General features: G+C 39.2%; 1 protein-coding gene across 1 annotated transcript; it reads left to right on the forward strand.

Moving 5' to 3' along the window:
* The first annotated feature begins 616 nt into the window (after window positions 1-616).
* LOC122436713 (guanylate-binding protein 6-like) lies at window positions 617-25,173 on the forward strand. Its single transcript, XM_043460725.1, has 11 exons — window positions 617-774; window positions 5,265-5,473; window positions 6,271-6,398; window positions 8,865-8,974; window positions 9,171-9,367; window positions 19,711-19,956; window positions 21,260-21,540; window positions 22,233-22,445; window positions 23,364-23,466; window positions 23,805-23,998; window positions 24,910-25,173. Exons 2-11 carry the CDS (start codon window positions 5,302-5,304, stop codon window positions 25,132-25,134), a joined length of 1,869 nt encoding a protein of 622 aa, XP_043316660.1. The 5' UTR covers window positions 617-774; window positions 5,265-5,301; the 3' UTR covers window positions 25,135-25,173.
* The last annotated feature ends 259 nt before the right edge of the window (window positions 25,174-25,432 follow it).

Genomic DNA, 25,432 nt, shown 5'->3' on the forward strand with positions numbered 1-25,432 from the left:
GCCTTCCTCACTAACAAACATGTACACCCAATCACTTTCTTACCTGATCAAATAAATCCCTTTGAAACTGGTCCAGTTGGCTAAATTTCTGTAGAAAGGGGGGTGGTACCTATGTTAGTAGAGGGTCCATGTTTTGGGGAGGTATGAAAATGTCCAGCCAGTAGTGAGCACCTTGGATAATACCGTGAAGGGTTATTCATTTTCACCTTTACTTTTCTTTTTATTTTAAAAGATACTTGTTTCATTAAATATATGTTTTAAGGAACAGATTTAAAATGTTTAAGAGCTCTTCACTAACACAGTATCCAGGAATCCTTGCTAAGAAAAAAAATCTTTGAAATATACTCGGTTTACACAGCTCAATTTCACTTACTTCAAGCAATCTTATGCCCAGGAGAGGTATCAAGAAGAGAGGCCATGGAAGCCTTTAACGTGGCTGAAATTAAACCATAGAAAAGTGGTGGAATGTGTTAGGATTCACATTCTGCAATCCTAATTCAGTCGTTCTGGACTGCCTTTTTCTAATTTCCTCTCACTCTGCTCCACACACCCATGTTTGTGCTGTAGTCATAGGATCTGGTATGACTCTGCCACCTTAGAAAGAGCATGAATTACTTTCAATTTTGGTTTAACACATCACTATACTGGAAGAGAAGACTGGCTTGCTAGTCTGCTTTAGCTTTGATAAAGGAGAGACAGAGGGGTGGAAGGAGCAAGTGAGCAACGGGTGAGAGGCCACTGGAACCATTCTTGGACTCCTGGTGTGTGGAGCAGGTATGTCCATCTTTTATGTGCTATATAAGATTGATTTCTGATTCAATGTGACAATTGAAGAAGGGCAGATTGCTTATTGTCTGGAGGGCAGAGGTCTACAGCTGGCTTTATTTTGGGGGGCTACAGCTTCTCTGTTTGGATCAGTAGGGCTGCAAAGTGACAGGAACACTGTGTCTTCCTGGATGTGCTGCTTCTAGAAAGAGCCCTTATGAGATTTTGCCTGTCTTGCTTTGTCAAGCTCTGTGGCTGGCATTCGAATTCAGAGAACAAAATATTTCCTGCCAAGGAGGTTATAGGCAATTATCATTTAAAGAGATCATTTCTTTTCATCTTTATATCAGTCATACTTAAGAAAGCTTCACAGAGAGAGCTCTGAAAATTTATCTATGTACAGATTAATTTAGTACCCACATAGCTGATGTTTAATAATTAAAGATTTTAAATCTCATCAAAACTCTTCCATTCTCTTCTCCTTCTCTCTCTCTCTTTCCCACCTGTTGTGTTTGTTGGTTTGGTTTTCATGGGTATGAAGTTGGAGCCATTTGTAGCATTTAAAAAATCTATACCATCTGGGTTTAACAATCCCTTTGGATAATTCTTCTGTAGATCAAATTTCGAAGACCAGTCCTGAGTAGGACTGAACAGCTGCCCTTTGTGAATTTGAAGTTCAGAATTTTGTAGCCCATTCACAGTAAGAAATCAGAGATCTACAGATCTGTGGGGTTTTTTGTTTGTTTGTCTTCCCTTTAAGGAGGGAACTGGACAATTCTAGAAATTATAGCTGTTAGAGGCTCCTGTTTTCCTTTGTATTCTTGACTCCCACGCTGAAGAGCTAGACAAAAGCAAATGGTGCAGGAGCAATGTATGAAATTGCTTGCTGTTTTTCTCTGATAAAAATTTTTTATTTGTTGACCTTGTTTCTTAGTAACCTAGAGTTCACAGACTGTGTTCAAATCTCTTTGTTTTCTGTTTGTTTGCTTTTTTGCTTTATGAGCAAAGAGAACAAAGAAGCAGTTTACTCAGGCAAAAGCAAAAGGACACACTTAGAGGAGAGTGTTGGGGCATCCCTGTAGGGTTTTTGATTTCGTCTTTTTTCTTATTTTTATCATTGAATGGATGGGGTATTTTTGATTAGAGGTGGAATATTCATTGAGGGAGGTTGGGACAGGGGTGCTTCCTAAGTGGCTCAGTGGTAAAGAATCTGCCTTTTAAGCAAGAGATGCAGGAGATGTGGGTTTAATCACTGGGTTGGGAAGATCTCCTGGAGGAGGAAATGGCAACACACTCCAGTATACTTGCCTGGGAAATCCCATGGACAGAAGAGTCTGGCGGTCTACAGTCCGTGGAGTCGCAAAAGAGACACAATAGACAATGCATGCATGAATGATTTATTGAGGGGAAGACAGAACTGGTTTTTATAAAGTTGTTTGCAGTGGTTCATCTCACATGTGGTTCCTACAGCTTCCTGTAGTCTTCCCTTTAAGGAGGGAACTGGACAATTCTAGAAATTGTAAAATAGCTGTTAGAGGCTCCTGTTTTCCTTTGTGTTCTTGACTCCCACGCTGAAGAACTAGACAAAAGTAAATGGTGCAGGAGCAACGTATGAAATTGCTTGCTGTTTTTCTCTGATAAAAATTTTTATTTGTAGACCTTGTTTCTTAGTAACCTAGAGTTCACAGATTGTGTTCAAATGCACAACCCAATGGATCAATCTGTTTAGTACAATTTTGTGGATAAATCTTCATCTAATTCAAACACGTTCTGAAATTCTATTTTGTGTTGTGTGCTATGCTTAGATATAAGCATAGCAGATGCTTATAGTACTTAATTTTATTATCAAAACATCCACTGTACTGGATCTATAATTTTTCTCACATTGCCCCTATAATTATCTTTAAAAACTTAAGTTTGGCTAGGTGGGGCTCTTTGTTTAAGACTACATGAATAGTAACTGATAGAGAGATTTTTTGTTTGTTTGGTTTTTGAAGTATCTTTTGATAGTATTAAATGTATCTAGAATATTTGACCTATAAATATAAAACAATATTTTAGATATTTGAATATAATATGCTTATACATTTTGATAATGAAACATGCATAGATATTGTAGGGAACTTTTAGCATAACAGCAACTGAAAATATGCCAAGAGATCCATGGTATAATAATGCTTTTAATATTTAACTTTTCAAATCAAACTTTGCCTTGGAAAACAGATACAAGGAAATCCCATTTCCTTTTCATCTAGATTTACCTAGTGGTGATCTTTTGCTACATTTACTTTCTCTCTCTAAATGTATTGGGTTGGCTAAAAAGTTTCTTCAGGTTTTTCTGTAAGATTCTAAAATAAATAAATGGCCAGTAAGAATGGCTATTATTAAAAGGGGGAAAAAAAAAACTCCAAACACAAATAACAAATATTGGAGATTTGCAGACCTCTAGTAATTAGTGATGTTGGGCATTTACAAAAGCAGCCACATTTCGAATTCTTTGTATACTAGTTTTGTTTTAAGTAAGTCTTTCTCTAAATTTGTCCTTGGTTTTGAGGTTTGCGATTAAGCTAAAGAGAAACAATAAAGTCTTTTTAGGGTTTTCTTTTATGCATCTTCCTTGGGCCTGTGTGTCCCTTTTCAATTTTCCCATATATGTGCTGCTTTAAAATATCTTAATTTTCCGGAGAGTCTCTCCTCAGGGCTTCTGATCATCTATTATTTGTCTTTACCCTGAAAAGGAAAAATTCAGCTTCTCCTCTCAAATTTCTATTCTCCATATTTCACTTCTGGTCATCACTTATGTGGGCATATTATCATACCAAGCAATTTTCACACACTTATTTCGAAGAGTTAGTCCATACTCCGCAGTCCACAGGCTAAGGGTTGAGTCCTCAAGTGAAAGTGAAAGAAAGTGAAAGTGAAGTTACTCAGTCGTGTCCGATTCTTTGCTACCCTGTGGACTGTAGCCCACCAGGCTCCTCCGTCCATGGGATTCTCCAGGCAAGAATACTGGAGTGGGTTGCTGTTTCCTTCTCCAGGGGATCTTCCTGTCCCCCAATTCAGACACAAATTGCAAGTCTAGGTTGCCACTTGGGCTTCTAACTGGCTATACAGTGGAGGTTCCCACAATCTCCTCCTCAGGTTCAATAATTTGCTAGGATGGTTTACAGAAATCAGGAAAAATAGTTTACTTGCTAGTTTACTGATTTATTAAAAAAAAAAAAAATGGGATACAACCCAGGAAGAGCAAGAGAGAAGAAATGCATAAAGGTAAGAAAGGGGTAGGAGAAGGAAATGGCAACCCACTCCAGTATTCTTGCCTGGAGAGTCCCAGGGACAGAGGAGGCTGGTGGGTGCCGTCTGTGGGGTCACACAGAGTCGGACACAACTGAAGGGACTTAGCAGCAGCAGCAGCAAGAAAGGTGTATGGAGTTTCCATGTTCCCTCTGGACATGATATCTTTGGTCACCTCCATGTTCATCAAGCCAGAAGCTCTCTGAACCCTTTTAGTTAGTTTTGTTTTTTCAGTTTTTTAAATAGAGGCCTCATTAAATAGCTATGGTTGATTAAATCAATGATCATTGATGATTACTCAACTTTCAGCTCTTCTCTGATCCCCAGAGGTTGGGGAATGAGGCTGAATGTTCCAAGTCTCAAATAGCATGGTTGGTTCTTTGAAATATGAACTTAGCTGGGTTTGTGCTTTATATGGGCTTCCCAGGTGGCTTAGTGGTACAGAATTGGCCTGCCAATGAAGGAGATACAGGAGACAGGGGGTTCAATCTCTGAATTGGGAAGATCCCCTCGAGTAGGAAATGGCAATGTGTTCCAGTATTCTTGCGTGGTAAATTCCACAGACAGAGGAGCTTAGTGGGCTACAGTTCATGGGGTCACAAAGAGTCGGACACAACTGAGCGACTAAACAGCATCACTCATGTATTTTATGTTTCATTGCTCATTGTTCATTTTTCAGTCGCTAGGTCATGTCTGACTCTTTGGAACCCCATGGACTGCAGCATGCCAGGCTTCCCTGTCCTTCACCATCTCCTGGAGTTTTCTAACTCATATCCATTGAATCGGTGATGCCATCAAACCATCTCATCCTCTGTCATCCCCTTCTCCTCCTGCCTTCAGTCTTTCCCAGAATCAGGGTCTTTTGCAGTGAGTCAGCTCTTTGCATCAGTTTCAGCATTGGTCCTTCCAATGTATATTCAGGATTGATTTCCTTTAGGATTGGGGCTTGGTATGTGGTAGGCCTTCTGTGCATGGTAACAATAACTTGAATTTTATTATTATTATTGAAGTACAATTATAGATAGTGATAATAGTTTGTGTTTCATTAAAAACATCATCAGAGATTTGAGGGAATGATGGAGGAAAACCTCTGTAGTATGCTAATTCTAGGTTACCTTTTGTCTCATGGGAAGTACAGAAGACTTACAGAAGTTGAAGTTGACAGATGCCTTGTATAACTCTGCCTGTAATCTTATTTCTACTAGAAAGCTCTTTTAGGTTGCCACGGCATCTGGACCCAACATGATGGACCCCATTTGTCTGGTGGAAAATGACAATGAGGTTCTGTCAGTGAACCAGAAAGCTCTACAGATTCTTGAGAAGATTTCTCAGCCAGTGGTGGTGGTGGCCATTGTAGGACTGTATCGTACAGGCAAATCCTACTTGATGAACCGTCTTGCAGGACAGAACAGTGGTGAGTGTTGTACTTGGTTAGAGTCCAATTGTTTGATTCTAGCTGACATCTTAGTTTCTTAGTTTTCTTTCCTGGTCATGGGAAGGGAGAAACAAATTCCTCTGAATAAGCCAATCTTCCACTTCTAATTCTCACCACTAAATCACTACCTTATTGTGATCTATTATCATGTTCTTTGTTTTATTCCTGTAAAGCAAAATTTCTTCAACATATGCAAAGTCCTACCTTATCCTACCTGATTAAATACAGTGCTCTTGCAGTTGTCTTCTCACTTTCAAAACATTTTGTTTTTTATTAAATATTCTCAACAACATATAAAGATGTTTCATTATCTATCATCTTAAAAATTCTTCCTGGATTTCATATCCTATTGTGGCTAAAACCTCTCAAACTCTTCCACTTTTTAAAAATAATTTTTTCTGGAAAAAATACAATTTCAAATTCTTTTTTCTACTTTTTTTCCATGCTGATATCTCACTGTAATCCACTTCTCCACTTTTGAAACTCACCTTTCTTTTAAAATGCTCTTGTTACAGTTAGCCATAACCTCTGTTTTATCTGATTCATGGATACCTCTTTGTCTCCATGCTGAACCCTCACTTGGTATTATTATTGCGATTAATATCCCTTTCTCCTTGAAACAGAGAACACACAAAGTAGGGCATTCTTGGTGAGATAGAGACAGCACCATCGTATGTACTAAGGTACTCGTGTTCTAGTAAGTCTGACTTTGTAACCCCTTGGCAGCTTAGATTATCTGCTGTGATTGAATATTGCTTTCTCCCCTCCCTTTGCAGGTTTCCCTCTGGGCTCCACAGTGCAGTCTGAAACCAAGGGCATCTGGATGTGGTGTGTGCCCCACCCCTCCAAGCCAAACCATACCCTGGTCCTTCTGGACACCGAGGGCTTGGGGGATGTGGAAAAGGTGAGGTGGAAGGTCACAGATAAATCCTTTTTATTCTGGGTTTTCTCCTTATTGCTTGAAGATCGTAGAACTTTAGCTGCTGTAGTTTATTTGTAAAATCCAGAAGTCAACTCTAGTAAATGAGGTAAACTATGGTTTGTTTGAGTCCCACTTCTAGGAAAAGTTATTAGATCTATATTAAATAAAATATTTTATTTCTTGGCACTCATGGATGACTTGACTTTTTTTTAATAATTAATTATTGAACAGCTGAATTCTAGGCCTTTGGACTTAATAAGGTAGATTGTGTTGGTGGTTTAGCTGCTAAGTTGTGTCTGACTCTTGTGACCCCACAGACTGTAGCCCACCAGGCTCCTCTGTCTGTGGGATTTCCCAGGCAAGAATATTGGAGTACATTCCCTTCTCCAGGGGATCTTCCCTGACCCAGGGATCAAACCCGAGTCTCCTGCATTACAGGTGGATTCTTTACCAACTGAGCCACCAGGGAAGCCCAACTAAGGTAGATATCAGTGACCAAAGTAAAGGTCTTGTTCTCAAAGACCACACATGTGCAGTCAGATTTAATAAAGGGCAATTGGTAAAGAAGCAGGTTGGAGAGAGGAGGAAGTTGAACTACATTGCAATCACCAACTCCTGTCAGTTCCCTGGGAGCTCTGGGCAAGAATGGTCCTTTTGAGTTCTCTGACTTGGGACAACGGTGCTAGTAAATTATTGAAAAGCTACTTTGGGAGCCTTTCTAATTAATAGGGCTGACACCTGAAGACTCTTTCACTGGTACTCCCAACAGCTAGGGGAATAAGTCCTTCAGTCTTGAAAGTTGATCCAGGCAGGACTTGATAGTTTCCATCACTTACAGTTAAGTTATAAAGGTGTGTTGGTAAAAAAGAGGAGAAGCATCAACCTGGGAGAGAGGAAGGATTTTTGATTCATCTTCTTAGCTATCAGACGAAGAGTGTATTTAAAGGTTGTAGTTAAGAGATGAGTTTACATTTTCTATGATGAAATTCATCAACTGCTCACAGAGCATTTTAGAAAGCTGTGAGCATCTAGCTGCTGCTAGATGTGGTGGTTCTATAAAACATATGTTGGTCCTACAAGAAACATTTTAAGATGGATTTTTTTGTTATTTTAGCTTTCTACTAATGGATGAAAGAAGTTACATTTCTTTTTTTCATTAACTTTAGACTTATTTGGAAATAGTACCTAAATTTCTATAGCTTTTTATATTTCTTCCAAAAGGAGAATTAGAAATTCTGTTTTTATCTTGAAAGTCACGTATCAAACAATGATATAGTCTTGTTGTTGAAATAATTGATTGTTTGCCATAAATGCCACTTCTTCTTCTAATTGATTATTTTCTAAGACTGAGTTTTGGGGAAATAAAGTAATGAATAGACTATTCCCCCTCAAAGTCCCATATAGAATTGTCTCAACATAAATCAGTTTTTCCATTTGCTCTAGGCAGCAGCTTTACACACTCTTTACAGTAGAAATAATATATAGATTTATGCCACTATTTAGAAAATGCTATGTTTTATACAAACAAGTTAGCCTGGCCTTTAAGGCCCTTCATCAGGTTGCACTAGAGCTTCAAATTCACTTCTCCACTCACCCTCTGCTCCAGTCAAATGAAATAACTCTATTTTAATTATGAGACCCCAGTATTCTCCCATCTCTAATTTTGCCTCTGTGAGTGCTTCTGTCTATGGGATCACCTTCGTTTCTTGAAGTCCACACTTTACCAATTCTTTAATACTCAGTTCAAGACTTCGAGGAAGCTCTCATGTCACATTCTTCAACTTTCATAGCTCGGTTTTTCCTTTGTAGACATAAATTTTAATTTAATGTTATAGCTATAAGTTTCACTGCTTATATACATTACTAAGATGTCAGCTTTCTATAGGTACTGTCATCTTTGCTGCATTTATTGTTATGGATGTTTGTCACTTATTTGAAATAGGCATCCTGAAAAGAATAATTGTCATCTTTAACATTGCTTTTTGAAATCTAAGAACAGTGGGAGAGTATTGAGTAACTTTTGCAGGTATTTATTGATTGAATATAATTAACAAGCCCAGTTATGCCAACTCTGGTTGATTTTATATGAGCTATGATTAATAAATACATGTTGAACGAAGAAGTACTAACACTCATCATTGAATACATAGTTACATAGCAAGTACTGTACTAGTTTTTATGTATATGTTATTTTCCTTCATCCATTGAGGGAAAAGAAAGTCTTATGGAGATTAGAATCAATTTATATATGAAAAAATCACAAACATAAAAAATGTCCTTGTAATTGTCAAAGCTGATATCTGTATTTGCGTCTGTCTTCAAATAGTGTCTATGCATGGTGAGTATGTTAACTAAAATAATACATGAAAGCATGATAGAATCAATGGATGATTGAATTTTTAATTTAGGAGTAAACTGCTAAACCTCTTGTTGAAATGTGATTTCTAGGGTGACCCTAAGAATGACTCGTGGATCTTTGCCCTGGCTGTGCTTCTGTGTAGCACCTTTGTCTACAATAGCACAAGCACCATCAACCACCAGGCCCTGGAACAGCTGTAGTATCCTTCCAGAAACAACCTCCAAGTTTCACCAAGTTTGATGGAAATGATAGAGTCATTTCTCCTTCCCTGTCATTTAGTTGCCTTTGGTGGAGCAGAGGGGACCCAGGGCCAAAGAAAGTGATGATAATACTTTTTAATTAGGGAAATGTAGAAATTGTGCGGAGGGGGTTGCTTTTCTTTAACCAAGTCCTAGCTATGTGACAGAGCTCACAGAACTTATCCAGGCCAAGTCCTCTCCAAGACCTGATGGAGTAGAAGATTCCACAGAGTTTGTGAGTTTCTTTCCAGACTTTATCTGGGCTGTTCGGGATTTCACCCTGGAGCTGAAGTTAAACGGTCACCCTATCACAGAAGATCAGTACCTGGAGAATGCCTTGAAGCTGATTCCAGGTATTAGAGCATGACTCGGGCAGTGGATGGTCCAATGGAAGGTGGAATTTACTAAACACTGTCTATCATCTCTGGGGTTGTGTTTCCCTAATGGTCTGGTAGTGAGCGACAAGAATGAAGACAGAGCATGAAATCTGGTGCAATGGGTCAGGGGACAAGCAGCCTCTGTGGGACTGAGGTGCAGAGTCCACTCTGAGTCCAGCTTTTATTCCTAATTGCAGACTACAAGACTATTTTTGATCTTATCTTTTCCAAGACACTGCATTGACATAGTCCAGATCTCTTTATTTTTATCCCAGGCCGTTCCCTTTTGGGCTTGTCTCGGGAACAATCAGCAAGTACATAGGCAGCGTTCATGCCTGACACTGACCCGGTGTTCCAAGGTCTCTGCTTTCATGATGCCAGTCATATTCCCTTTTGGGTCTGGCCTTGGGGTTTGTAACAAGGAGATTATTCTTAAGAAAAAAATGAAAGATAATCATTAACACAGTTTCTTATTATATGCTGTTTTTCCAGGTGCTATTTCTGTGGAATTTCTCAAGGCTGTGAAAGTACATTATTAGGAATTCCCACTACATCTCCCGCTTTTTGTTTTTGCAGGAATAGATATGCCGTCTAAGCAACTTCCTTTTTCATCAGTTCTCGGATGGTTTTTCTCATGCATCTGAGGACTAGACACAAAACAGTCAAAAATTTGTATCCTGATATTATAGTACCAAGCAATCCTCCTCCTAAAATTTTAATCCACATCATGGGGTTAAGTTTATGTAAGCTTTCCTCAATTTCTTCAAATAAATCAGTTTCTGGGAGTGATTGTTAAGTGAGCATTCTGCACATTAGAAATAGTAGCCTGTAACTGGGAAATGTCTAAGGATAGATTATTATGAATGTGTCCTCTCAAATGTTTAGATAATTGATCCCAAGTATATGCACTTTGATTATACTTATGAGGCATGACACAAAATGAAGAGATATTCCAATCACACTGAAGATGAGTTTGTAATTTAAAATTTTGTACTTTGTCCCCTAGTTGGAGAACTGCATTTTCTAAATCAATCCATCATTCATTGATTTCTTGGTCTATGTGGGTTTGACTTCCCCAGGCAGAACTTGCATTTTGGTGCCCCTGCTGTACAAATGTAGTCGTTTATATAGTTTGATGCAGTGTACCCCGGCCATTACTGCTGTTGTGGCTATGGCAGTAAGTCCCATAATAGCTGCCATAAGGAGTCCAGTAAACATTTTGGAATATTGTAGTACTTTCTTTATAACTTTTAAAAGAGGATGTGTTTCAGAAGAGCCTTCCCAAGGTCTGGTGTGATTTATTGGAAGCCATATTCCCCATCTCTTTCTTCATATAACAAATGAATGATTAGAATTATAAAGTGAAGAATTTAAGCAAGTATATAATTTGCAATCCTGGCAAGAAAGTTCTTGTACACTTTCATTGATAGAAATTGTTCTTTTCAAGAGCACGTAAGGACCTCTCACGCAAGCCTGAATATAAAATGTCCAGTTTGCACTGGTATTAAATGTCAAGGAATAATTAGTTTTATCGGAATAACATCCATCCCAAATTTGGAATTTTTTAAGACTTAAAGCCAATTTCCAAATCTCTCCCTGCCCTATTCCTTGATCCAATTGTGGGAAGGGGATGACATGCCACTACCATGCCATATAATTGGATGATCTAAATGAGTGGTAATATTAGTATGGTGAAAGACTTTATGCAGCTTCCAACACAGCCTTTTGTGAGGATTGCAGGACTGAGTTTGATGAGAGCAATTAGAGACTGCCTACCCCTTAGGGGACCAGTCCCATACAATTCCATAGGAACCATTAATCAAAATTACTCCCTCAGTTCCACGACAATTATTCCACTGAATACGATCTTGTTTTTCAGTCCGTAGCTTGAGATGCTCGCATAAAGGTCCGTCTGATTTGGTGTCATTGTCGGGTTCTGAGTTGTTATAAGCAAAAATCAGACCAGAGAGAAGATGTAGCTAAATCTTAGTATAGTTGCTATTTAAAGAATTAGTGGACTGCCAGGCTTGCACAGATAATTTAAGACATCCTGTAGCTGGTCCTACACAAATTGGCCAGGATTCATACCCATAAGCAACACTGAAGGGAGTCCCTTCCTCTTGTTTAAAAAAGAGGAAGGCGTGTATCTTCAGGTCCTGGTATCCAGGAAGAATCATTAACATAAACGGGGATCATAGAATCCCCCCATTCAACAGGTTTTTGTAATGGGGGGTTAGGTGTACATGCCCAATAAGTATAATTTTTAGATTCAGCTGTTGCTAGGGGTATACTCACTGCGGTGGTGATAAGAGCAAACATGGCAACACCCAGATTGTTAGGAGTGACAGCTTTCCCTTCATTTTCTAAGATCTCCTCTGATTTCAGTGTTAACCTTCTAGTTTGTCCCCAAGTGGGGGTCTTGTTCTGATGTGTTGACGGGAGGGGAATCGTTATCTTTGTCTGTTTCAGACTCAGGCTTTTTTTTTTTTTTTTAATTAGTTGGAGGCTAATTACTTCACAACATTTCAGTGGGTTTTGTCATACATTGATATGAATCAGCCATAGATTTACACGTATTCCCCATCCGATCCCCCCTCCCACCTCCCTCTCCACCCGATTCCTCTGGGTCTTCCCAGTGTACCAGGCCCGAGCACTTGTCTCATGCATCCCACCTGGGCTGGTGATCTGTTTCACCATAGATAGTATACATGCTGTTCTTTTGAAATATCCCACCCTCACATTCTCCCACAGAGTTCAAAAGTCTGTTCTGTATTTCTGTGTCTCTTTTTCTGTTTTGCATATAGGGTTATCGTTACCATCTTTCTAAATTCCATATATATGTGTTAGTATGCTGTAATGTTCTTTATCTTTCTGGCTTACTTCACTCTGTATAATGGGCTCCAGTTTCATCCATCTCATTAGGACTGATTCAAATGAATTCTTTTTAACGGCTGAGTAATATTCCATGGTGTATATGTACCACAGCTTCCTTATCCATTCATCTGCTGATGGGCATCTAGGTTGCTTCCATGTCCTGGCTATTATAAACAGTGCTGCGATGAACATTGGGGTGCACGTGTCTCTTTCAGATCTGGTTTCCTCAGTGTGTATGCCCAGAAGTGGGATTGCTGGGTCATATGGCAGGTCTATTTCTAGTTTTTTAAGAAATCTCCACACTGTTTTCCATAGTGGCTGTACTAGTTTGCATTCCCACCAACAGTGTAAGAGGGTTCCCTTTTCTCCACACCCTCTCCAGCATTTATTACTTGTAGACTTTTGGATAGCAGCCATCCTGACTGGCGTGTAATGGTACCTCATTGAGGTTTTGATTTGCATTTCTCTGATAATGAGTGATGTTGAGCATCTTTTCATGTGTTTGTTAGCCATCTGTATGTCTTCTTTGGAGAAAGGTCTGTTTAGTTCTTTGGCCCATTTTTTGATTGGGTCATTTATTTTTCTGGGATTGAGCTGCAGGAGTTGCTTGTATATTTTTGAGATTAATCCTTTGTCTGTTTCTTCATTTGCTATTATTTTCTCCCAGTCTGAGGGCTGTCTTTTCACCTTACTTATAGTTTCCTTTGTAGTGCAAAAGCTTTTAAGTTTCGAAACTCGTGACTGAGGGCTCTCCGTCCCATGCGAAGCATCTCTTCTGTGGGAGTTCGCTCATGATACAGTTTCAGATGACGTGAGGGAATCCAAATGGGTGTTTCTGAATCACCTGGTGAAGCACAAGTGAAACCCCTTCCCCAGGTTATCAGATTCCCCTATGCCATGAGTGTGTTACTGGATCATGCCACCAAACAGATGTTTGGGGTGAATTTCTTTTTGTTCCTTTATAAAATGTTGCTCTGCTGCAAAGAAATCTTTATCTTGATGCAAAACATTTTAAGTAAATAATGCTTTATATAATTTTTGCTATGGTGGAAGTGACATTCCATTTTCCCCTTTTTATTTTTGTAACATTTCTTTACGAGATCTGTTAGCTTGATCTACAATAGCTTGTCCTTGGGGATTATAGGGAATTCCTGTATGATGTTTTATAGACCAAGACTTTAAAAAATCCCTAAAAGCAGAACTAGTGTAAGCCGGGCCATTGTCTGTTTTTATATTTTGTGGGAGGCCCATAGTAGCAAAGCAGCTACACAAATGTGAAATAACATGTCTTATAGATTCTCCAGAGCAAGCAGTTGCCCAGATAAATTTAGAGTTAATATCAACTGTGACATGTACGTAGGCAAGCTTTCCAAAGGATGGAACGTGAGTTACGTCCATCTGCCAGATCTGATTTGACCTCAGGCCATGGGGATTAATTCCCCCAGTTTCTGTTGGAGACATGGTTATCGCAACAGTCTGACATGTAGGACAAGTCCTCACAATCTGTTTAGCTTGAGCCCAAGTGATGTGGAACTTGGTTTTTAAATATCTTGAATTACAATGTGTCAGGTCATGAAAGGCTGATGCCTCTGTAAAGGCTGGAAATAAAAGGGCATCGGCTTGAGTGTTTCCTTCTGTTAAAGGCCCTGGTAAAATAGTATAAGCCTGAATATGAGTAACATAGAATGGAAACTGTCAGTGTCTAATCACCTGTTGTAAATTTGTAAAAAGTGTATACAATGTGGATGGGATAGTATCCTTAATACTTGCTGTTTCTATATGTTTAGTGACATGTACAGAATATTGAGAATCAGATAAGATATTAATTGCTTGGGGAATATTTTGTGATATGTGTATAATAGCTAGAATTTTTGCTTGTTGTGCAGAATTTCCAGGTGTTTCAATTACTAGCATAAACGTGCCTGTATATCCTGCTTTCCCTCACCTAGTGCCATCTGTAAAATTGAGAGGAGAGGAGGGAATGGGCTTGACACTAGTAATTCTAGGCAAAATCCATCTTGTTTGTTTTAAAAACTGCAAGATAGGCAAATCAGGATAGTGGTTGCCAATATGTCCAACATACTGGACAGCTAAAGCTTGTTGCCAAGATAATGGATAATGAATTTTGAAGAGAATGTTTTAATTCCTTGGAGGTTGGTGTAGTACAAATAAGGCGGGGATCATGTCCAGGAAGCTGTTGAACACTCTCTTCCTTTTAGAATTATATTTGCTACCATATCTAAGTGAAGAATAATGGATTTTGTTTGTGAATTAGCTAAGACTATCCATTCAACTATTAAAGGAGTTTGCACAGTCAACCCAGTAGGGGAATGAGGGTAGGGAAGACAAACAACTGAAGAGGCTCTAAAGGGTCTATTCTGTCTATTTGGCAGTTTTGTACAGCTTATTCTATAATTGCTAGTTTTTTCTCAGCCTCAGGAATTTGTTGTTGGGAGCTATTAAGCTCTGGATTTTTTCTTAATAGAATAAATGGAATAAAGAATAAGTTGGAATCCCTAACTTAGACCGAATCCAGTTAACATCTTCTAGTAATTTTTGTAAGTCATTTAAAGTTTTAATTGAGTCTCTGCGTATCTGCATTTTTTGGTGTGATTGCAGTACAGGTGACTTTATTTCCTGAGTACTGAAAAGGTTCAGTGTATTGTAATTTATCAGGAACTATATAGAAGCCAGAACATTCCAAGCATTCCTTTAGCTTTAAAAACATTCCTGTAGGCTGTAAATTTCAGGTAAGGCACATAGTATATCATCCATATAATGAATAATATATACATGAGGGAACTACTGTCGCACTGGATGTAAAGCCTTGGCTACAAAATTTTGACAAATAGTGGGACTGTTAAGCATATCTTGAGGTAATACAGTCCATTGGAATCTTTTATGTGGCTTCTTTAAATTAATGGAAGGAAATGAAAAGGCAAATACAGGTTTACCATCAGGATGTAAAAGAATAGTGAAAAAACAATCTCTGAGATCAATAGCAAACAAATGCAAATTTCTTAGAATTCTACTAGGATTAGGTAGACCAGGCTGCAAAGCACCCATTGGAACAATAACAGCATTAACAGCTCTCAGATCAGTAAGCATTCCCTGTTTACCAGATTTCTTTTTTTTTTTTTTTTTCCAGACTTCTTTTGTATAATGAACACTGGAGAATTCCAAGGGCTAAAGGACTCAATAATATGTCTCTTGTTAAGCTGTTCATTAACTAATTCATGTAAAGCCTCCATTTTTTTTTTGTTTGTTTGTTTGTTTTAGGGGCCACTGCTCTATCCACACAGGTTGATCTGTTTTCCAATTAAGAGGTGTGGGTGGAGGAAGATTAATAGGAGAAGTGGCCACTAGTGAAAAGAGGACAGTTTGAAACCTTGAGTAGTCAAAGGATAAATTCTTCCTTGTTGATTTTTGCCCAGTCCAAATCCTGATATATAACATTGATTGAACATAATTAGGTGACTGTCCTCACTATATTGATTTGGAGGACAAGGAGGAGGAGACAGAGGAAAAAATCCCTAATCATCTTCCTTGGGAACCGAAGGAGCAGGTTTTGCAGATGGCTTGCCCTTTCCCTCAGACTCCACATACTCTGAACTTTGAGGTTTTTCAAGAGAATTATCATCATTTTCATCAAAAGAATCAGAAGTCTGCAAAGGTTCCAGTACTGACTTAATGCCCACATACTCCAAATAGAAATAGGGAGAGGAGTTCCTTTTGCATGTTCTTTTTTAAACTTGGCTCCAACCTTTTCCCAGATGTTTAAATCCAAGGTCCCTATTGATGGGAACCAGCAGCAATGTTTATCCACTGCTAGCAACAATTCTAATAATCCCCCTTCACTAAAAGAAGCTCCTCCCATTTTCAAGAGCTGTCTTAATAAACAAATATATGGGTGATAGTATTCTACACTCTCAACATTTCCCATTTTCAGTTAGTTCAGTTGCTCAGTCTTGTCTGACTCTTTGTGACCCCATGGACTGCAGCACACCTGGCCTCCCTGTCCATCACCAACTCCCACAGTTTACTCAAACTCATGTCTATTGAGTCGGTGATGCCATCCAACCATCTCATCCACTGTCATCCCCTTCTCCTCCTGCCCTCCATCTTTCCTAGAATCATGGTCTTTTCAAATGAGTCAGCTTCTCCCATCAGGTGGCCAAAGTATTGGAGTTTCAGCTTCAGGATCAGTCCTTCCAATGAATATTCAGGACTGATTTCCTTTAGGATTGACAGATTGGATCTCCTTGCAGTCCAAGGGACTCTCAAGAGTCTTCTCTAACACCATAGTTCAAAAGCATCAATTCTTTGGTGCTCAGCTTTCTTTAGAGTCCACCTCTCACACCCATAAATGACTACTGGAAAAACCATAGCCTTGACTAGACAGACTATTGTTGGCAAAGTAAAGTCTCAGCTTTTTAATGTGCTGTCTAGGTTGGTCATAACTTACCTTCCAAGGAGCAAGCGTCTTTTAATTTCGTAGCTGCAGTCACCATCTGCAGTGATTTTGGAGCCCCCCAAAATAAAGTCAGCCACTGTTTCCACTGTTTCCCCAACTACTTGCCATGAAGTGATGGGACCGGATGCCATGATCTTAGTTTTCTAAATGTTGAGCTTTAAGCCAACTTTTTCACTCTCCTCTTTCACTTTCATCAAGAGGCTCTGTAGTTCTTCTTCATTTTCTGCCATAAGGGGGGTGTCATCTGCATATCTGAGGTTATTGATATTTCTTCTGGCAATCTTGATTCCAGCTTGTGCTTCATCCAGCCCAGCGTTTCTCATGATGTACTCTGCATAGAAGTTAAATAAGCAGGGTGACAATATACAGCCTTGATGTACTCATTTCCCTATTTGGAACCTGTCTGTTGTTCCATGTCCAGTTCTAACTGTTGCTTTCTGACCTGTATACAGATTTCTCAAGAAGCAGGTCAGGTGGTCTGGTATTCCCATCTCTTTCAGATTTTTCCACAGTTTGTTGTGATCCACACAGTCAAAGGCTTTAGCATAGTCAATAAAGCAGAAATAGATGTTTTTCTGGAAGTCTCTTGATTTTTTGATGATCCAGCAGATGTTGGCAATTTGATCTCTGGTTCCTCTGCCTTTTCTAAATTCAACTTGAACATCTGGAAGTTCACGGTTCACATATTGTTGAAGCCTGGCTTGGAGAATTTTGGGCCTTACTTTACTAGTATGTGAGATGAGTGCAATTGTGTGGTAGTTTGAGCATTCTTTGACATTGCCTTTCTTTGGGATTGGAATGAAAACTGACCTTTTCCAGTCCTGTGGCCACTGCTGAGTTTTACCATTTTAACCCTGATTAAATGCTTGAAGATTTACCAGCAGGAATTTTCAGAGGCCTCTCAACTCTCCCAGGTTCTGTGTCACTGTAATTTCACTTTCACTCCTAGAAGTCTTTCACTCCAGTCCCACATTAGGCGCCAATTGTTGTCCTAATGGTCTGGGAGTGAGCAACAAGAATGAAGACAAAACATGAAATCTAGTGCAATGAATCAGGGGACATGCAACCTCTATTGGACTGAGGTGCAGAGTCCACTCTGAGTCCAGCTTTTATTCCTAATTGCAGACTACAAGATTATTTTTGATCTTATCTTTCCCAAGACACTACACTGACATAGTCCAGATCTCCTTGTTTTTACCCCAGGCAGTTTCCTTTTGGACTAGTCTTGGGAACAATCAGCAAGTACATAGGCAGTGTTCATGCCTGACACCTACCCAGTGTTTCTAAGGTCTATGCTTTCATGATGCCAGTCATATTCCCTTCTGGGTCTGGCCTTGGGGTTTGTAACAAGGAGATTATTCTTAAGAAAAACATGAAAGATAATCATTAACACAGTGTCTTAATATATGCTGTTTTTCCAGGTGCTATTTCTGTGGATTTTTTCAAGGCTGTGAAAGTACACTATTAGGAATTCCCACTACAGGGTTGCATTTGTACAGACTAGAGTAAAGTTTGTAGGAATCGTGGCTGGAAAGTGGGTTGCAAAGCTCTAGCCGCTGGAATTGAAGTTCACTTAAGAAAAGTAAAGTGTAAGGTAAAGTGAAATTATTCAAAACCAGTTTATTTTGTATACCATTTGTAAACTAGCATCCAAATTACAATGGGTGCTAAAGCTTTCTAAAGACTGGATGCTTGTGTTCCCTATTTTGGCTTCTGCTTTTCTTTGTTGAGGAAAACAACTGACCAGATACTTGTTAGGCATGATATTATAATGAAACGTCTATCTAATTAAAAAAAAAGTGCATTTCACATAAGTAGATTTTATTCTCAAAGAGGGATCTTCCTAATCCTGTATAGTTATGTGCTCGGCTAAGTTGTTTCAGTCGTGTCTGACTCTGTGACTCTATGAACTGTAGCCCTCCAGGCTCCTCTGCCCATGGGATTGTTCAGGGAAGAATTCTGGAGTGGGTTACCACGTCCTCCTCCAGGGGATCTTCCTGACCCAGGGATCAAACCCACATCTCTTACATGTCCTGCATTGGCAGGCAGGTTCTTTACCACTAGTACCACCTGGGAATATCATGTAAAAAATGACTCAATGTTCTAAGTAAACCTGATGAAGTGTGTGTCTTTTCAATTTATGCCTTTTCAATATTTTTGATAATTTTTAGAACATTCATTTTACCTTCTTCATCCCAGCTTTTTCCTAATTTTCATATACTTACCCGTGCTTTAATTACAAATTAATGACTTATTTTAATGGGCTACATTTATAGTGGATATATCCGATGAAACCTTGAGAGATATATCAATTCTCATTTACTCATTCTTGCTTTAATTTTTCTATTTATGCTTTCTCAAAACATCTATTGAGAAATTGTCTAGTCAGAAGAGGCCAACCATCAGATCAAATATAATAGCTTTTGTCAAAGAGTTGACTGATTAGTGGTGACATCTTAAAATTGCATTTTAGTTACATTTACCCTTCAGAGGCTTTTTCTAAAAATTAGCTAACTCTGTACCAAGTATTTTTTAGCATCAAAATCATTTTCCTGAAATAATCAGTGTCATTCCCAACATTTCAAATATTGTCCCTTAACCCTTGTTTATGGCTCTTCTTCTTGGTCTCACAGCTCAATTCCTACATGATACTAAGTAGAGCTAAAATTTACATTTGAACTTTCATCCTTTACCCATTAGTTCAGTAAAAATCTAAGAGACAACGGCTCTATAGCATGCAGGTCTGCAGACATCAGTTTTAGTTTTTTTTACTGAATCAGATGGCATCCTAAATTTTTCTCCAGAGTTATATCAATGGTGTAAGTTTTATGTGCAAGGAAGTGCTGAGTATTTATGTTAAATAAGTTATTAGCATAGAAGACAGCAAAGAAACACAAATCCCTGTCCTGAACACCATGAGCTCCCCTGTTTCAAAAGTCTTCCCACTCTAATCTGTTTTTCTGTCCTTCAGGCAGGAATCCCAAAGCCAGAACATCCAATCTACCCAGAGAGTGTATCAGGCATTTCTTTCCAACACGGAAGTGTTTTGTGTTTGACTGGCCAACAAATAAGAAAGAACTCCTATACAATATTGAGAATGTGTCTGAAGACCAACTGGATCCTAAATTCCTAAGACAAACAAAGAATTTCTGTTCTTACATCTTCACCAATGCAAAAGTCAAGACCCTCAAAGAGGGGATCACGGTCACTGGGAATCGTGAGTCTCTTTTTCCTGATTCCATGGGGGTTGATGTGTGCTGAATATTTTATATAACGTGTTTTCCAGTATTTTTGTTTGATTCTATATGGAATTTCGGTTTTACAGACACTCATATTCCATGAAGAAATGTGTATGCTTCATACTTATCTTACTTTGGGGAATTTACAAATCCCTTCCTTAAATGGCAAGTTCTGTCACTGAAATCTGTGGCTTCCACTTATCTGAAAAATTCCTCTACTGAGAAAAAACTCACTATCAGGGTATAAAAACAGAATCTTCCATTTTCTGAAGTCCTATATAGTAAGTGTTCTTTGCAAGTAGAATACAAAAGGTATTTTGGAAGATTCAGTTCAGTTCAGCTCAATCGCTCAGTCATGTCTGACTCTTTGCTACCCCATGGACTGCAGCACACCAGGCCTCCCTGTCCATCACCAACTCCTGGAGTTTGCTCAAACTCATGTCCATTGAGTCGGTAATGCCATCCAACCATCTCATCCTCTGTCATCCCTTTCTCTTCCTGCCTTCTATCTTTCCCAGCATCAGGGTCTTTTCAAATGAGTCAGTTCTTTCCATCAGGTGGCCAAAGTACTGGAGCTTCAGCTTCAGTATCAGTCCTTCCAATGAATATTCAGGACTGATTACCTTTAGGATTGACTAGTTTGATTTCCTTGCAGTCCAAGGGACTCTCAAGAGTCTTCTCCAACACCACAGTTCAAAAGAATCAATTCTTTGGCACTCAGTTTTTTTTAATGGTCCAACTCTCACATTCATATATGACTATTGGAAAAACCATAGCTTTGACTAGACAGATCTTTGTTGGCAAAGTAATGTCTCTGCTTTTTAATATGCTGTCTATGTTGGTCATAGCTTTTCTTCCAAGGAGCAAGCATCTTTTAATTTCAAGTGTCTTTTAATTTTTCGGAAGATTAGAGAGGACCAAAAATAAATACTAGTCCATAAATCACCGAAAAATCCATTCGAAGCCTCAGAATTGTGAGTAAATATAATCTGATATACCCTGTCTCATCTTAATACTTATGCAATCTATTTTGCTTTTAATATTTCAGATGCCTCCTAGTTTGTTACATAGAGGTAGATTTTTCAATTTTTTCTGCCCTGGGGGCTTGAAAACCATAAAAACAAAGAGTCAGTAAGAAAATGAAGGTAGTGATAGTAGAAGGGGGTACGGTGTGTGTGTGTGTGTGTGAGCATGTGTGTCTTTAAAAATGTAGTCTCAGAATCTTGGTGCCTATTTATTGATAACTTAATATTTATCCCTTAAATGTCCTGACTTGTTCAGGACTGAGGACTCTGGTTGTGACCTATGTGGATACCATCAATACCGGAGCTGTACCTTGTTTGGAGAACGCAGTGACAACTCTGGCCCAGCTGGAGAACTCAGCAGCTGTGCAGAAGGCAGCTGACCACTACAGTGAGCAAATGACCCAGCGACTGAGTCTCCCCACAGACAAGCTCCAGGAACTGCTGGAGTTGCACACAGCCTGTGAGAAGGAAGCCATTGCCATCTTCATGGAGAGCTCCTTCAAGGACAACGATCAGGAATTCCAGACGAGTCTTGTGGTAATTTGTCTTTGTATTTACCATTTTCCCCCATCCCCTTGAATAATGAAGCCTAGCAGTGCCCTTATGGTCCCCATGGCTCATCCCTAACTCAAGGATGAAGTAGTCTGTGTTCACATGAGGGATAGAGTTTCAAAGGACTGCATTTTCCTCTTTTTTCTACCAAATCTTGGGAAGTTTATCTGGAAATGTCTTTCATCTCTGCTGTAAAACAAGTATAGATATCCTTTTGAAGTAAATACTTCTGCAGATTCCAGTGCTGTCCAGAGCACACATACAAGTCATTCTTAAGTTGATTTCTTTTTCTTTGAACACACTTTTATGATCAGGAACTAAAATTTTTCTAATCAGACTCTTATTCCAAGCCATTTTCAACTTAGGTTGCTCCTTGCTATATCATGGAAAATAGAATCACTGAATGTTGCAACTGCAAAGAACCACAGAGAAGAGATAATGCAACTCCAACATTTCAGATGAAGAACCTGAAGGGAGGCTGAGAAAATTTCCTCTGCTCTATCAGAGAGTTTTCAGGGTTGTGATAGATCAGGTCTTGTGATTGTTTTTTTATTTGATTAAAAAAAATGCTTTTCTCATAAGGACAGCAGTTAGACCAATCCTTCTACTAGATTCTTTGAAATTTTATCTCCTCTTTTTCATTTTTCTGGTGACATCTCTCTATATTTCCCTTGCAGGAAGTCATAAAGAATAAGAAGGAGGGTTTCATGCTGCAGAATGAAGAGGCATCTATCAAATACTGCCAGGCTAAACTTGATGAGCTTTCCAAGGCCCTAATGGAAAGTATATCAGCAGGTGCTTTCTCTGTTCCTGGAGGGCACAAACTCTACAGGAAAGCATTGGAAAGATTACAACAGGACTATCGCCAAGTGCCCAGGAAAGGAGTGAAGGTGAGGAACAAGGGGGGCATGGGGAGCCTACAGAAGAGAGTCCAGAGGGTCTCTTGAAAATCTGAGAGCAAAACACCAAGTGTCTGCAATAAGAGAACATGGGGATATCATGAAAGTTTTAGGTCTTAAGATTCACTATATGAAATTTATTAATAACTACTTTTGTACCTTTTTGTTAGACTCCACATGTAAGCGATATCATATGATATTTGCTTTCTGTGTTTAACTTACTTCACACAGTTTGATAGCCTCTAGGTTCATCCATATTGCTGCAAATGACATTAATTTGTTCTTTTTTATGGCTGAGTGATATTCCATTTATGTATATACCACATCTTTTTTATCTATTCCTCTGTTGATGGACATTTAGGTTGCTTCCATGCCTGGTTATTGTAAATAGTGCTGCAATGAACATTGGGGTACATGTGTCTTTCCAAATTTTGGTTTTCCTGGAGTATATGCCCAGGAATAGGGTTCCTGGATCTTTCCTTAGACTCTTTAATCCTTCAAATGACATTAAGATGCATCTGTGCTTTTTGTCATCATCTTAAAGATCTGAACTGAGAGGCTTAGCAGGTTAAACAAAGTTGCCTTAAGTTTTAGCCAGCAAATAGCAGAGGAAAACAGCAGCACGGTTTACAGGCAATATTTCACACTGGGAAGACAAATATATAAAAGTTCCAGAGATCTTAGGTTTGTAGAACTGAAGATAGTTCTGACTAGCTGGAGTCTGGAATGGCTAGAAGGAAGTACAACTGGGAGGGAGACGGGAGGAAGACAGGTCACTCTAAGGAGCTTAGACTTGTAGGGAACTACTGTGGAGTTTTAAACATGAAGAAAAATTATGTGGATGTGATTATTTTTGCACTAATCTCCCCAGTGGAAATCTAAGTTCTGTGTTCCTTCTTGGTTCCTCAGGAAAATGAGGTCCTCCAGAGCTTTCTGCAGTCACAAGTGGCAGTCGAGAAATCCATCCTGCAGGCAGATAAAGCCCTCACTGATGGGGAGAAGGCTGTAGCAGGTACGGGGTAGGGCTTGACTCACAGGGGAATGGGTAGACTTGGGCAGTGCCCTCTGACAGGTGTGAGACTAAAACCCTGGTACAAGGAGCTTCCTCTCTCTCTGTGGAACAACTCTGCTACATCTGAAAACAGTAAAAGGAATTGTGCAATCACAACGGGGTTAGACATCAGCCAGACTCCCATCACATTCTGGAATGTGCTCTTGGTGATGTGGACAAGGCAAGGAATTCAGAGATTTCCCACCTCCCTTTCCAACTGTATTTTATCCCTGAGGTCAGGAAGGTAGAAATCAATCCTTACCTTATTTTCTTCCCTCTCTAAAACCTTCCTGGGGCAGAGGAGCGGACCAGGAATGAGACAGCTGAGAAGGAACGGGAGCTGCTAAGACAGAAACTGCAAGAGCAGCAGCAGGAGATGGAGGCGCAACAGAGGAGTCTCCAGGAAAACATAGCCCAGCTGACAGAGAAGCTGGCGAGGGAAAGAGAAAACATACTGAGAGAGCAGACTATGATGCTGGAGCATAAGCTGAAGGTAAGTCAGGCTGTGACCTTAGTCGTGCTCGATGGTCGTTACCCTGGGACCTCAGGAAGGGATGGGCGAAGGTTACAGCAAGACCATGGAGGGAAGCACCATTGCTGTTTACTGCTTGTGATTCATTAAAACCCCAAAGCCTTTGAATCCTTCCAAAGCCTTTGAGTGCTATTCTGTAAGTAGACTCTGGAGACTTCAAGAGGCATAGGGCCTCTGCAAGCCATCAGAGAATATGAATAGGATTTATATTTATAAACCCTATTATAAAATTTGGGGAGTTTTAAAATGATCTCATGAGGCTTGGTTAAATGGATATTTCAACCACATGTATTTAACTGGTTTGCTTTATGAGAGTCACGGCCAGTTACCCTGCTACCACCCAAAGGCCCTATCTATGCTGACATAGAACTATCAGCAATGCCCAGACTTAAAAAACACAGGGCAGGGACAGCTTCTAAACTTGCTGCATTGTCTCCAGGTGTGGATACCCAAGCTATTGTGTGGCAAAAGGGAAATTCTCTCACTGTCCATCTGGGTGTGTTTAGAACAGATGTCCATGATTTGGGTGACTATACCATCCTGAGTGGGGCTGAGACTTAGTGCAATCACACCTGGCATCTTTTGCCTAGAACATGTATTTGTCCTCACGTCAGGCTTAGCTTCATGGGCTAAATCCAATGGTGTATGGGTAGTAATAAGACTGTGAACTAGAGTTTCTCTTGATGTTCAGGTCAAAACTGGTAGATATTCTGTTTACAAAATTCTCCTTCCATGATTGAGTATGAGAGAACAATTTTAGGAATAAAACAGATGGTTTGATGAAGTTTTAAAGTTTGAGAAAATGTAATCCTTGAGAAAAAAGGGAATTTAAAATTTTTTACTCCTCTCCTCACTCTTTTTTTTTTTTTTAGGCCCAGGAAGCTCTACTTAAAGAAGGATTTAGACAGAAATCTGAGAGTATGAGTGCAGAGATAAATCATTTGAGAAATATGATTGATAATACTAATGATGGTAATACTTCCTGGGTTGCACTAATCTTGGACAAATTTGGCAAAGAGATTACTTCAGTATTGTGTGCTCCAGGCAAACTTCTTGGTCAGATTGTGAGTGGCGTGAGCTCCCTATTTAAAAAGTAGATCTTCTTTTAAAGAAATTAGAGATATATAATATATGTATATGCTCTGCCCTATGTTTGGTGTGAATGCTTTTCACTTTCATTTAGCAAGGCTTTAAATATAAAAAGTGGTTACTAAAAATGTCAATGCCTGGCCCACATTAGACAGAATAAATGCGTAGACATTTTGATACAACATCTTCACTTTTAAGAAATATATGTGTGCAAAATCACACACACACACACACAACACACATACACACATATACACATATATTGCTTCCCTCTAGCTCAGACAGTAAAGAATTAGCCTTCAATGC

This window comes from Cervus canadensis, chromosome 2 (assembly GCF_019320065.1).
Source record: "Cervus canadensis isolate Bull #8, Minnesota chromosome 2, ASM1932006v1, whole genome shotgun sequence".
NCBI lineage: Eukaryota > Metazoa > Chordata > Mammalia > Artiodactyla > Cervidae > Cervus > Cervus canadensis.